The 15440-nt window shown below is 36.3% G+C and overlaps 1 protein-coding gene across 1 annotated transcript in view; it reads right to left on the bottom strand.

The window, feature by feature from the left end:
- MAN1A1 (mannosidase alpha class 1A member 1) overlaps window positions 1-15440 on the bottom strand; it is a 129776-nt gene that overhangs the window by 91461 nt on the left and 22875 nt on the right. Inside the window, exon 2 of the mRNA XM_015858710.2 lies at window positions 5443-5539. Coding sequence (XP_015714196.1) covers window positions 5443-5539 — 97 coding nt within the window. The remainder of the gene's footprint in view (window positions 1-5442; window positions 5540-15440) is intronic.

Genomic DNA, 15440 nt, shown 5'->3' with positions numbered 1-15440 from the left:
AAGAAAACTGGAATATATTAGAGAATGGAGTAATGCCTCTGGACTAGGTGAGCAGAGAAGAATTAAAAAAAAAAAAAAGTGTGGTCACAGGATGAATAATTTCATATAAGTTTCCAGGGAGATAGTGCAGGGAGAACTGCTGTCCTTGGAAGACAAGCTTATTAGAACGGCTCTGTGACAGAGCGTATGTGGCCATATGGTTTAAGAAACTCAACCGGCACATGGCCAAGCTGTTTGAAGGCTAGGCCGAGAAACTTATTTGTCTCAGGCTTTTAGACAAGGCTTTTTTTTTTTTTTCCCCTTTTTTTTTTTTCTTTTTTTTTTCCCCCCAGGAGAATCTAATATAGCATTGATCCTGGCAGCCTGACTGTATGCACGTTGGTGCATTTAATATCTTGTTTACAATTTTCCTCCCAGTCCCTGAATATGAAGTTATCATTCTCCAGAATATCCACATTCCTTGCTGTCAAATATACTTTAATACATATACACACATATATACAGATTTGCATGCATTTTTATGAATCAGATAAAAAATTGTAATTTGCAAGCATGTCAAAGAAAACACTATATGGGCTAGTTTTGGAAATCTGTCATAATGCATTTCCTATAAAAGAATGGAAACTACACCAAGATATTGCTTTTGCCTTATCCTTCTTGAAATCAACTGCTTTTCTTCTTCTGACTTAGTATCATACTTGTAATGGAAGAAAACTGAGGAAAAACATACAGCAAAATTTGGAAGAATTAACTGTGAAATGACCTCCTGTCGTTATATATGTCAGTTTCCTCTCTTGTAATAATTCACTAACCAATAGGCATAATAAACTAGAACTTCTTGTTCTTACATACACATAGAAGATGAGTAGAACATTGTTTTCTCTTCCAGAAAAAGTGACATTTTTGTGTTTCTGAGTTGAAACATGAAAATTAGTATGTGACACACACACACACACACGTACACACATACATACATATATATTTTAAATGGGACGGAAATTCAGCACATACAAGTAAAGGGCAAGAGCAATTTTCTTCTATTACTATCAGAAGGACTCTTTCAATGGCTACTTTGTACTACTGTGAAAAAGAAAAAAAGAATTATACATAGCTATGTTGAATTTGCACTGAGCCCCACCTCGATCTTTCAGACCTGTCACTGTTTTCACAGCCACCGAGGCAAAATTGTTTAACCACTTTATTGTAAGTTGAAGAAACTCAGACAAAGCAGATGCTTTCTGCTGTTTTCTTCCTTCTATTTGTCAATTTATACTTACAATTCCAGCCAAAAAATATAGAAATCACAGCTTTTTTATTAATCTAGACATTAAAAGCCATTTAGATTTGCTTGACAAAAGAAATAAGATTGGATATTTTGCAACATTAAATACAAGAAAAAAAATCAATGAAGCATCTAATTCTTTCCAACTGTATACACATACACAGTGTACAATAAAATTTAAATTACATTATTCTCAATGTTTTTAAAAAAATACAAACAGATATGACAAAATTAACATTTTTACTAAATGTGTATGTTTCTTAAAGCACTATTTCAAAAGCTGACTTAGATTTTTAAGAAGTGATTTTCTTTAGATAAAGGAAATTTGAATTGTCAGGCAAGATTATTAAAACGTAACGTGCCAAAACATGAAACTTACTCAGATACTGGCAATCCCCTAGCAACAGTTCCAATTGCAGTCACTGTTACCAGCTGGCAAGAATGGGGAGAAAAAGCCTACATATATTTCCACAAACCTGGCTTCTCATGTGCGCAACATGAAACAATGCAGTAGTATTTCTAGAATGCTCTTCTATGTCCAGTATTTTGTAGGTTTATGCATTCTAGATACAGGTCTGCTATCTATTTAATTGCTCTTGGAATATATCCTCCATTGTTTCATCTATTTTCCATGGAAGCCATTGGCATCTGCAATGCTTCTGGCACTCATGCAGCTCAGCCACACATTTTGTAACAAACCCTCTTCTTTCACTTGTTTTGAACACGTCACCTTTTGATTTGATACTTTAACCCTACACAAAGGATAGCATTCTCTACAAGAAACAAATCCTTGTTCACTCCATCAAGTGAGTCACTTTTAATGGGCCTCCATATATTATACAAAAAAAAAAAAAAAAAAAAAAAAATTTCCAATCTTTACTACCTATTTTGAGCTTAACTAGATTCATATCTCCCATGCCACTTATGTATTGGTTCAAATCTAGGTATCTATATCCCATTTGCTATTTTAAAGTACAATTATCACCTCTCAAGGAATCCCTCTGGGTTCACAGAATTGCCTGCAGTTTCCCACTGCATTAAATACCTTGGGTAACTTGTTACCCTTGCTGAACTGTCACTCTGTTCACTTGATTTTTCCAGGGCTGCAGTAAGTAACTTGGGAGCACAGCCATGGCATTACTGGAAGAGTATTTAAAAAGGTCATTAACATTGGAAACGTGAAAAGGGATATTTGGATAGGGGCTACATTAAAATAACTAAAATAATTACAATTTATAAAGATTCATAAAGAAAAAAATATACTTTATAAAGAACCATTAGTACAAGTAACAAACATCATACCAGTGTAGAAGACAAGCACAAAACTCATCCAGTCATTCTGAATTACTTGATCAGTCTAGAAGCATCTGTACACTTAACTTCATGGAATTAAACTATTTTGAACACTACTGAGACAATTGCTGTCAGTTTGTTTCTGCCTTATTATTTTAACTGAATCCTTTATCGTTGGTGTAAACAATTAAAAAACCCTGCAATAATGTTAGTTACTTGCCAAGATAACATGGTAAAAGCTGAAGTGGCAGTTAAAAGGAAAACAAAACATTATGTGGACATGCTAAAAAGACTTTCAATGGTCAGAGGCAAGTTTGAGGCTTTGGCTTGATCTTGAAATAAAAATATTTTGGCTCAATAAATGTTTAAGCTGTTCCTTAAAAGATAAGTTATTTTGAGTGTGCATATAACCATATTAGGAATACAACTCACTTCCTCTCACCTGAATGTCTTCCAATCTGAAGACTTCCTCAAGCTTATTGAATACAACCTCCATTCTCCCCTTACACTGCTTACAGAATATAAGCAAGATCAAAATCTGACCTGGAGGTCAGAACTATCTGGGCTTCTACCCAGCTTTCTCCTGTCATGATCCCACTGGAAATATTCCTCTTCCTCCTAGCCTAACAATAGTATCACTTCACATGTTGCCAAACAACAGACAACAAGTTGCCAAATTCGATGGTATTGACTAACAGTCACATATATGTACAATTATGCCTGTTAAATACTCATGTTATTTTTATGTTTCAGAGCCTTCAAGACAACAGCCATGATTATCTAACAAAATGCCTCATCATTCCACTGTACCTCCAAAAGCTTAGAAGCAACATCATTGGAAAATAGCTCTCTCTCCCCTTCTGTGTCAGAACTATGCTATTTGTAGCCTACACAACATTAAGCATCAGTGAACCACAGCACTGGAACCTGCTGATACCCATAGTGAGGTATTTGTTCCTTTTATTCCTTTACGAAAATGGAAAAGCCCTTAGTAGAGTACATGTACATGAAGGTACAGAACAGATGTAGTGATTTGACAAGGATTTGCTTCTGGAAAAAAAAAAAAAAAAAAAAAAAAAAAAAATCAAAACAAGAATACAGACCCAAGAAAGGATAGTTTATGAGCTAGAATGACTTTGCAGATATGCTGCTCTTCAGTATTTCATAAAGCAATTAATCAGAAAGGGAATAAGTACTTCTGATTTGCCACCAATATCAGAGTAAGAGGAGTAAGAGTAAAGACATTTTTAAGGAAATTCCCTCAGTAATAAGTTCTTATTCCAGAAGGCCATGATGAGTCAGAGATCTGTAATTAGACTAACTCTGGCTCTTATTCCTCTAAATTTAATATTATTTTCAAATCCAACACTTTCATATTACACACTAAAACAGTGCCTTGAAGACTCACTCTTGTGCAGTCTCTGCAGTACTTCTGATTAAAAAATTCACAAGTCAATATACTTGTTGCTTTTTCTGAAAATCCATGAGGCACCATTACAAACTCAAATCAGTTTAAATGTTATCCTTCTTCTGATGCCAATTAAACTAGACTAAACATTTTAATTTTCTAGACATTTATGTACCACTCTGTTTTCTTCCAAGAAAACAAAGCAAACAGGATTGCATTAAACAGTTACTGATATCTGATATTAAACTGCAAAACTATCTATGATCTAAAGGAAGGTAATAAAAAAATGTAGTTTTGACTATGAAAACAGAACCCTAAACTACTTTGGTTTCAATCAACCAGTTAATATTTAAAATTGAACAGTTAACTGTTTAATAATTATCTAGTAACTTTTTCGGATATCATCTTGGGTAGACAAGGAGTGCAGCAATATCAGTGTAGATGCTGTATTTTCACAATTATTTTCATGATCACAACTGCTGTCTCTTAGCAACTTCTAAATATAGTTGAGAATTTGATAAGTGCTCTATTTAAGCTGTTTTAGGAACTGTTCCCACTTGAAGCTATCTTTTCCACACAGTCGACCAAATAAGTTCCTGTTAAAATCAACATAATATACTGACTTTTTCTCAGCTACAGAAATTAGTTCATTTTTTCAGCTTTCTGTTTGGAAAACAGAATTTATTTGAATACGAAGATTGCTATCAAACAGTTTGACTGATATTTTTTCATAAGACCAAAGATGATAATTTGCTGGACTGCTTTCTCACACTTTCATAGAACGCTGCTGCCCTTCAATCGCTGTTTATCCAAACGTCTGTCCCACTTGTACAGTAAAATGTCTTGCCTCATTACACTGGATTTCTGCAGTGTGCTTTTCCTGCTGGAGCTTTTCAGCCCCATATCTGTTCTAAACTGATAACAACTTGGGTGTTATTTAAACATCTCTTGTGTAACGTTTAGAGGTCCAAATAATGGTTATATTCATGAAAGAAAAACAGCCTGCTAAAGGAGCCTGACCGATACAGATTAGCAAGTTTCTTCAAGTGTTAGGAATAAACTCCAGAGAACCACAAAGAGCTTCAATTACCTTCATGGCTGCAGAGAATATCTAGTAATAGCACTGATTTCTTGTACAAGATCCTTCTTGAACCTGTCCCAACTTATATTTTTTGTTTCATCCTTATGGACTCCAGTGTCAATGAGTTCCACATTATATGAAAAGTTCTAAGTATTTAATGTAACAAAACTATGACATATACTTCATTTATTCTCATTCAAAAGGAAATCTATAAGTCATCGCATCACCTTCATTAATAGTTATTTTCTATACATAAGGAAGAAACACCACACTGCATCACAAAGGCTAGAAAGAACACGTGTTTATCACCTATAATCTTTTCAGCTGATTTGGTATTTTATGCTAACGTCACTGAGCACAAAAATACACTGTACTCACCAAATAAATTGCTTGAATGTCCTTGCTTAGATATGGGCTTCAGTTCATTTAATCCCCATGCATAACGCTTATAATTATCCCAGGCATATTTCATCATCTGTAGGGAAACAAAAGCAGGATTATAATGTTGATTTTGCAAGAAGCCACAGCAAATACTGACTTAAAAATATTCTCAACATTAAAAATATTTAATTTAATGCTTCATTAAATTCATGTTCTATGCATTAGAACTGTGAAATATTTTACACAATAGCACTGCTCTCTGGATGCTAACAGTGTAGTTACTATAAGAGCTCTGTCCGCCAGATCCACCTGTCACTGATATTTGCATGCTTATAATTAAGAATATTTAATAAATGAATTTATGTTATAAAGTAATTCAAGTATGATTTTCTTTCCCTTAAGCATACATCTCTTGAACTGACGGCAACATTTTGTTGTTGTTCATTCTAGAGCAGAAATTTTTATGGTCAAAATTAAGAGCAATTCACAGGAGCTTTTAGTCTGGCAGACACTTTCTTGCATAAAACTCACTGATGCAAACTTAGCACAGAATGAAGCTAGAATGGGGCAGGCAAGACATCTAGGAGAGGTCTTGAGGTTATAATGACATAAATCTTCTACGACTGTAAGTGCTACTGAATGCCTCCATAGCTACTCTGATATGCCATTTTGCCCAACCAACCAACAACTTTTACAACTAAGCATGGCTATAAAGACATGTTTGCCATACAGAGTTGCACCACAAATAAATAGTGCATTGGAAAACTCCCTCAGAGAATTCAGCACAAAGCTCTGCAATAAGAGCCAAAGACATTCATGTCAGAAACTGGCAGCAGACCCACTATTTGCTCTCTGCTACCATGATCAACCAAGAGCTAGCCCACAGCTCCCTAGTGGGCTGGTGTATGCAGCCAGGATTTGTCCTGTTATTCCAGCAGGTCCAATATCTCTCTTGGCCAGCATCCGCTTTAGCACTTGCTTAGGAAGAGTCTTTTTCAAGGGTCACAGCAGCAACCTGAATTTATGTAAGAGCAGGAGAGACTATGCAACTACGAAGCCTCTCCTCCCTGTTTCCACAAAGCAGAACTGAGCTAGGAAAGCCAGAGGTCATCTTCCAAACAAGAAGTGATGGTTTCAGACCTTTTCAAAGACACTGCTTCAGGCTGTCAGCTGACAGCACTGCTCTGCCCTTGCTTTCAGACCTCTTCCTGAGGCCATGCATGCCAAGGATAATTCTGTTAAACAGCAGTTATAATCCTACATTTAAAAGCAACAGCCTTAGGACACACTGATAATAGTAATCTTCAGCTTTCTTTCTTCCTCTTTCCGTTGCTCAAATTACATAGAGAAATCATGTCAATTAAAAACCCACATTAGGCCAGGCCATAATAAATGACAACAGATTTTCTAGAGTACTGCTAAGCCTGTGGGGGGAAAAAATACTGTTCGCTATTTATAGAAGTGTAAAAGTGCATCTATCCCGCAGGAGAATTCAGGAATGCTAATTTATCATAGAGCATCTACTGGGTCAAGTTCACAAATGAAAAAATTGGAGTCAACATTTACTATATGAGCATTTTCAACCAGAAAGTGTGCCTGGTGTCAGATCTCAGCTGGAAGGCAGTAAGAGGCTGTGTGGGAATGCCTGCAGGCGGCAGGGATGCACCAGCTGGCAGGAGCCATGTCCCTCACTCAGCTTTCCTCTGGACCAGGCATTTTATCCCAGCACAGACATGGCAACAGGCAGCCACATCACAGGCTTTGTGTCTGTGTGGCAATCCCAGCTCCTGATAAAAGGGAAGTATATGTCTGTTTTCTAATTTACCAATTAATTTTTTCCAGTAATTTTACATGTTATATTAGAAAGATTTATTCTTCTCTGCAGTCATGTGCAAGTCCTGCATGCTCAGCTTTATATAAGAAGAAAACAAATTCTCAGAGATTTCAACAAGCTAAATCCTGATCTGCCCTGAACCTGATATTTTGTCAAAGTTTAGTTTCTCATAAAATCGCACTGGAGTTCTCTTAGTTTGTTTAATCTAGGAACACCACAATTAATGGTATACTTATTTATATCAAATTTGTAATTAAATGATCTGAAAGTGACTGAAGATTTAATTCTAACAAATTCTAACAAATTTAATTCTAACTGTACAAGCCAGTGATCTTTTCCATCATTTTAATCCTAGCACATTCCTTCTGTTGCAGAAGAGGTGGTGGTTACCCATCACCACACCAAATCAGTTCAGGGATCAGAAACTTCTGCAAATTTCTGTTTTGAGAATAAGTGTTGTCCTGTCCCATCGCCAAGAGTATCAGAGCAACCAAGCAGGAAAGACAGGAACAGTTCCAAACCTAGTTTAGCCAAAACACTCACAAACAAAGTGCATGACGCTACAAGATGTTCTCTCTGTTGCCTTTAGCTTTTCCAACTGATTTACATTTTGATCATATTGCACTGTAAATGCAAATGTGTGCTCTTTCTAGAATCCATTTTCTGTTGGTCAACCAGAAAATCATAAAGGTTAGAAAGGACTACTAAGATCCAGTCCAAGCACAGATAGTAAGATTGGAAGATAAACCATACAGTGGACCCTACCTTCTAACAACAGTTATTCGTAGATTTTAATGAAATACTCTTATTTCTGAAAGTCCTCCCATTTTGCAGAAGGTAACTACTCAGAATACTAGACAGAAATGTAACCACTAGCAACCAGACACAAGCATGTGCCTATGTAGGAGAAAGTTACTGGGACTCAGTGTTACTGTGCAAAGAGCACACAGATAAACAGCAGTCCTGAAGACACGCAAACAACCACCACCAACAGCCCTTTGCACTGCTGGACCAGTGTCACAGTTTGTGCTTCTAACTTAGCATACAAGTCTCAATTTCTAGAATTTGGTACACCAGAAGGGCTTCATACACCTTCACCCTGGAGGAATCAAGATTCCTACAAACAAGAATCTGCTATCTGTTAATAGATTTATTTTATACTTAAGAACGAAACGTTTCTAAAACACTGTGTAGCAATTTACATAGATCAAAGCTAATTACGTCTTTGATTAGGTTGGACTCGTAGCACTGGAAGCTTAGAAATACATTTTAACAGTTGTTTGGAGAAATTCAGCCATCCTTGCAGTATTCACCTTCCTGTTTGCATGAGACATCCCCAAAGCAGCATCTGCAGACTTTTAGTTTGTTTGTTTGCTTTTCCTGTCACCAAGACCCTTCTTCTGACTCCTTGAATAAGTGCTGTTGAGCACCTGAAATTTTAAATAAATCTCACCTTTACTGAGAGCATCTATGTAACAAGAAGTTCCTAATGATGAAGAACATCCATCACAGACCTTGGCCAGATGATTCCAGATACTCTCAAACTTCCCTACAGGGTAACTAATGAAATGATTTCACTTGAGTGCTTTCAAATAAGTCCTTATTAATCCTCCAGGATGTAAGTAGGCAGAATTACATTTGCATGGATGTATTTTCCTCAGTTCTTCTAGCTTTGCTAAGACATATTCACTGAACCTAAAAATCTAGACGAGCCCGACAGCTCACTGAGAAACCCTAAGTCTACATCTGTAAGATCCCCTTCTGAGCTGTAAGATCCCATTGGCCATTTAGAAGAAGAAGCTGCAGCTGAGTGCTTGGTACGTAGCATTCCTCTTTTTAGTAAGCTGGCTGCTTCTACATCTTCAGAACAAAATGGTGCAAGAATTTTTACTCAGAAAGTTAGAAAATATTAAAATATCATCTCATTTCTGTTGGAGAATACCTGTGTGTGCTACTACACTATTATCATTGGTATCAGCAAAGATCTGGAAGAAAAAAGTAAGAGTGTGACAGTATTTATGAAGGGATCTGTGAATTTTTTTTTCCCAAAATGCTTCTTTTAAAGCTAAAGAAAGATAATTTTACAATTCTTCTAGATCTGGAAGAACATAATTAAAAACAAAAAAAACAACCAAAGAAACAAACAAAAAAACCCTCACAGCAAAACAACCAACCATAAAAACACAGAACAAAACAACAGAAACAAACAAAAACCTAACAAGTTTGTTCCCCCAAAGCAGAAACAAAAGCCTTTATAACAGCAGCTGGAATGCTGGCCAAACAAAGGATTATGATCATTGATCACAAATTCCCATTTGTTTTTATTTTAGCTACAGCCATTTTCCAAAACACTGCAACATCATGCCTAAGAAAGACATATAAGACACTTGAAATGTGCAAAATAGCTTTCTACTCAAACAGGAGTACCCAAGAGCTCAAGCATGAAACACTGCTAGAAAATGAGTGATGCTGAATCAGCACAGTAATGGTATTTAGATGCAAACTACTGCAGTACTATGTGGAATGAAAGTAAGAACACAGTAAGATCTATTTTCAGCAGTTAAGATGCAAGCTATGGAGATGTCAGACAAGATTCCAGGAAAATAATTCAAGCACCTTTTAGAACTGCCATATTAAAGAAAAAGCATTCTCACAACATGAAATAGCACCATGCTGACCTTCAACAGAGTCATTTAAACCTTGCCAACACTTCCCAAGAGAGGGAAGCAGAAGAGTAAAATGGCACTGGACATCCAGCAGAATAAGACCCTTGAGAAACTTTAACAGGAAAAGCCCTTAAAAAAAACCAACAACATAATAGCTTACTTGTCCACTTTTTTTTTTTTTTCTTCAGTCTACACTGAATGTTTTGCATGGATTTTTTTTTTACCCTCACTTTTTAAACTGTTCCTAAGCAGAGATATATGTTCATTCAGTCTAGTTTCCCCAAAGCTTTTCTCCTTCCTGTTGCTGTAGCTAAAGTTTATTAATTCTTTCACAGCATCAGTAAGGGAAATGATGAAAGTCCTTAGAATTAGTAAGCAATGACTAGACATGTTCTGCTTAAACTTTCCTACTGTACAAGTCAGCTCACATGAGTGATGTCTGTATTAGGTCTGGCATTAAGATTCCTCATAGTATGGTGCTGTTTTGAATTTGTGCCTAAAATAATGTTGATAACACAGCAGTGTTTTGTCTACTGCAGATTTGCAAATGCACAGCATCAAGGCCTTTTCTTTTTCCCAGTCTTGCCTCTTATCCCTTGCCTGTCACAAGTAAGTTCAGGGTGGGCACACGACTGGCAGGGGATGCAGGTGGGATGGCTGATCTAGACAGGCTGAAGCATGACTCCACCGCACCCAAGACCACTCAGGTCTGCTTGCAGATAATGACAAGTGACTCTTGCATCTCTCATCCCCAGCCCATCTCCTTTCCTTCCCCTAAATCATTTTTTACCTCAACCCATCAGTTTTCTCACTTTTGTTCTTCCTTCTCTCTCCTCCCCAGGCAGCTATGTGATGTTGCTGAACCCAACTCAGCAAATCTCATGTGGCATCCCCAGCGTGTGAGGACAACATTACATTAACCAGTGGCAAAACCTCAAGTTTTGGGAAGCCTTACTTTCTTCCCATGTCCGTTACTGCACCTAAATAAGGCTCAGAAAAAGACCAATTTTCAATTGTTCTCACAATTCTCAAGTAGTAGCCAAATTGCAATACAGCTGAAAAACTTCACAAGCATTCCAGAAATTGTTGTTAGTAAGCATAACAGTACTTTTGAAGGTATTACAAGGTCACCAATCAGGATTTCTCTATGAAGAACTGTATGAACTCCTTAAGCTGACTCACAATCAGTTCTCATAAAATCATGAGCTCTTTTTCACTGTTAATCATAGTGAGTAATCTTTGGCAACAGCACCTGTCTTCTTGGAAGTTAGTGGAAATACTGCATCCATGCTTCACCATCTTTGTAATGGCTATGAGCATATTATTAGATCTCTAAAGAAATACAGGCTATTTGCTGAGTTTATTGACCTTGTCTTGAATAACCTACATTTTGAAAACAAGAAGCAAAAGGATAGTTTTGTGTATCTCAATACAAAATGCTTTCTCTAGGATTATGAACAGCACTGTGAAGTCATTCAGAAGTTTCTCTTGTTTCAGAGCATATCCATTTTAACTTTTGTTATCATTCACTATTATTACTTTGATAGTACTTCAAACTCTTCATTTCACTCTTTTCTTGCAGCTCTGCAGGTAAGTGTAGTATGTTCCAACATCTCTTCCATCTGGAAGTGTTCAGTTAATAATAACTGCCTTGAATTTCCCAAGAAAACTAAAGCAAACAGACACACAGACACAGACACACACACAAATAGTTTTAACGTAACTCATCTCTGTAATTATAGCTATTTGTTCTGCTCAGACTTGTTACAGATGAGATTTTTCAGTAAAGATGTAGGGTGCTCTGCTGTCATTACTTCCTTGCTAATTACTTGTAGTTAATCTTATCAGAGTAGACATGTACAAGGAATGATACATGTCTGGGTGGATTTTGCTGTTGTTTTAAGCAAAATCTCAGTTTCCTGATTGAAGACCAAGAGGAAACTAGATACAGAAATTGACAAATCAGTTTATATTCAGATCCTGTTTTCTTTAAGTAGAATCATCTTTAGAGTTTGATTTGTGATTAAAAATTAGCATTTATAACCAAAAGATTTTTATTCTAAACTCTTCATCTTATAGTAACTCTCTCTTCTTCCAGAAACAAAATAGCAAAAAAAAATCACAAATATCCAAAGAAAGCTGACCGCACTTAGTACTGTTTATACCTTTCCGTGAGTCTGACAAAACAAGAAAGACGTTAACATACTCCCTTGCTATACTGGCAACAGAATTTTGTTTTTCTGCTTCAAGACATGTAAAATAAATCCTGTCACTGAAATTTCATGTTCTTATATAGCCACTTCTTACCTGTCAGCAGAAAGATTATTGCAAATCAGGAGCTTGACAGATTTCTGTTGTTTATAACCTCATTCAGACTGCGCTCCTCTGAGAATTTTGTGATAGAATTTGCCCCCAGCCAAATAAACCTCAAAGGAGGCTGCTGTATCAGCTAATGGAATGGTGACAAGAACCACCAGTTACCATTTTCCAGTGATCAGTGGTTAGAGATTTTAAGAACACTTAGGTGTTTGCAGTTTAAGCCATGTCTTCAATTTGCCTTCTCACGGGAATGAAGGACTGAGAAGTCAGAAGTACTTAACCATTCAGTCTCAGAACTGCTTCTGAAACCACTGTCCATAGCATAGGACACACAGCAGTCTGGGGGTGAAAATACCTAGAGATGCAAAACAGCCAAACCAATTTACAGGATTTTCTGTTAATATTAAAAGTGCACACTGTATCATGAAATGTTCTATATGAATCTGTCTTAAAAAGGATATATAAGCAAACTCCATCATTTCAGAATCCCACAATAAATAAATAAATAAATAAATACAGAAAAAAAATCCAAGTTCCATATATAAAAAAGAAACTAAGAGGGAAAATAAAAACATTAAGAACTATTCTGAGGATTAATTCATCACTTGTACAGCAAAGCACTCCAAAATTCTCATATGGAAAGCCTGACAGAAATGCTAAGTATTATTCCCACATGTGTTATATTAAGTTACAGATAAGCTTCTATTCTTGTATTTTCTACTCCTCACAGTAGCTTGTAAGCCTCTTTAGCAGCGTATTAAACTATCCAGCTAATATTCATCTTATGCTGCTGTGGGCATCATTTGTTAACCAAGGGACAGAAGCTGCACAGCACTTCATTCTTTTACACATTTTGAAAGGATAAATTATTCCATTAATTCTGTAACATGAATTCTAATCAAAAGTTAACTAAATTGAATAGGAAATTTGAAGGTAAGGTTGCTTTCTACACTTATTTCATTACTCTCTGTTTTGCTTAATGCACGGGCACACACAAAAATAAGACTGTTTTGTATAAGAATCAATAAGAACACCAGCCCTGATGCTGTGATATGCCTTCATGAAATAAAAAAATAAAAATCAAAATCAAGAGTTCATTTGAAAATTACTGTACAATTTTCCTGGTTCCCCGGTGGCAATTTTTTTACTCAGTTATTAGACATATTTTTCTTTACCAAACAGTAAAGCACATCTACAATTATGAATTCCCTGAACAAGTGAATACACAACCTAAATGTATTATAGCATCGCAGTAAGTCAGAGCTGGGTTTCATTGCTTAAGCACAGTTCAATTCAGTAAAAGTCACAGGGCGGTATGGCAGAGGAAGTTGCAAAGAAGACAGAACTCACCTCCATACTCCAAACACTGGTATCACTAAGATCAAGGCTATATCAGTGGGCTGCTTCTCCTCTAAATAATCCCAACACCAATAAGAAAAGCAAACAATTGGTTCCAGCACCAAAATATTCCAGCTGAGAACTTTTGCATGTCTAAATGAAACCAAATAAGGTGTGAACAACTCACAGCCCTCCTCATGAAGAACACTGTCCTTGCATTCTCATAAGCCTAAGATCCGGTTAATTACAGCCAGATGAAATTACCAGCTCCATGTCAAAACCTTGTCTTGTAGTCATGCATGTCCATTATAGTAGTATTTATTCTACTTTAAACCAACCAAAGCAGGACAAGCAGATTGCTTCTAGCTCAATTTTGGTTTAATTCACTCAACTTCAGCCTTCTTTTGCCTGATGTATACCAAGCAAAAAATATATGAAAGAAGTCTTCATTTCCTTTTAAAACTGAGGGATTGGGATGATGTACTCAGAAGGTGTGTGTGTGTGTTGAGGGGAGGGGAGAAAGATCCAAATAAGCCTGGATTCCAGTGCATGCTGTAGGCATTTTAGGAGTTTTTCCTGAAAGCACATTTTTGATGAAAGCATCAAGGCAGATGCTGTCAAATTGCTCTGACAGCCAACTCACAATTATTAGTGGGGGAACCAATGGCACATTCTCGGTAACTAAATCAGTAGGGAAAAAAAGAAATGCAGATGTAGTATTGAAGTATAGCACTATGAAATTTAACACAGCTGACATTATGTTGAAGATGCTCTATTTTCAGACAGCTACAAATTCCACTGACATCTGTGTAGATATACAGGAAGAAAATCAACAAAAGAGCATTCTAAGTAATATGGAAATAGATTCCATACAGTCCCTATCTTACAATTCAGCAACTGTTACCAAGATTTCAGAAAAAAAAAATAAAAATTGAAGCTTAGAGCTTTCACCCAAGACCACTGTACTTCTCCAAAGGTACATCATCTTCAAAACCTAATGGAAAAGTCAGATGGATTCTTTGACAGATGGACTGAAAAATTACTTCTGTATTACTAGTGTAAATGCTGGATGCTGTTTCTTCATAAAAGTCTATGATTTCAGCAGCTTGGATTAATTTATTTAAATTTCATGATGGACAAAATAGTGATGGCTCCAATGTTGGTGTCGTTTTATGCTGTTGTTTTTTTTCCCACTGATGGTTCATTTTAAAATATAATCACATGTACCTTTTATATTAGTGAAACATCTGTTAAAAGAGTAATATATCACATCATAATGTGCAAGAACTGAAGTCATTGTTCATTACTGACAATAGCAGGAAAGAAAACTGATTTTCACTTAGAGAAGCATTCTAGAATTGTACAAAAACCTTATGTTTCTTTGATCTTATGCAGAATATGTATCAGCCTCTGATGTTTATGCATAATTTGACTAATGTTATAAAAGAGAAACGGGGAAAGAAAAGGAAGCAATCTGTGGAAATACTTCTCCAATGAAGAACACTGTTATACAGTAACTCATCCCACTTAGTGTCATCTTTCTTTCCTAGGCTACTTATGACTTCTTGTAGTTTCTAAGAAATCCTGAGCTGAACAGGGTCAAAAAGGAGGCTCCCGCAATTGCATGATACAACCATGCTTTTGTTCTCCTCTGTTCTTTCTGCTGTTCTTTAAACTGCTATTTGATAAGGTTTGCTTCTAATTAAATTATGAATTATTCATAGTTGAGACTGCATCTCCTACACGTGTATAGGTACCTGGCACTAATCAGCCATGCTGCTACTGAAATTCCCAATCTCAGCAGGAGTAAAGCAAACAAAAAAAAATAAGCTCAGTGC

This window comes from Coturnix japonica, chromosome 3 (genome assembly GCF_001577835.2).
Source record: "Coturnix japonica isolate 7356 chromosome 3, Coturnix japonica 2.1, whole genome shotgun sequence".
NCBI lineage: Eukaryota > Metazoa > Chordata > Aves > Galliformes > Phasianidae > Coturnix > Coturnix japonica.
Note: the sequence above shows the minus strand (reverse complement) of the source record. Positions and strands in the feature narration are given on the sequence as shown.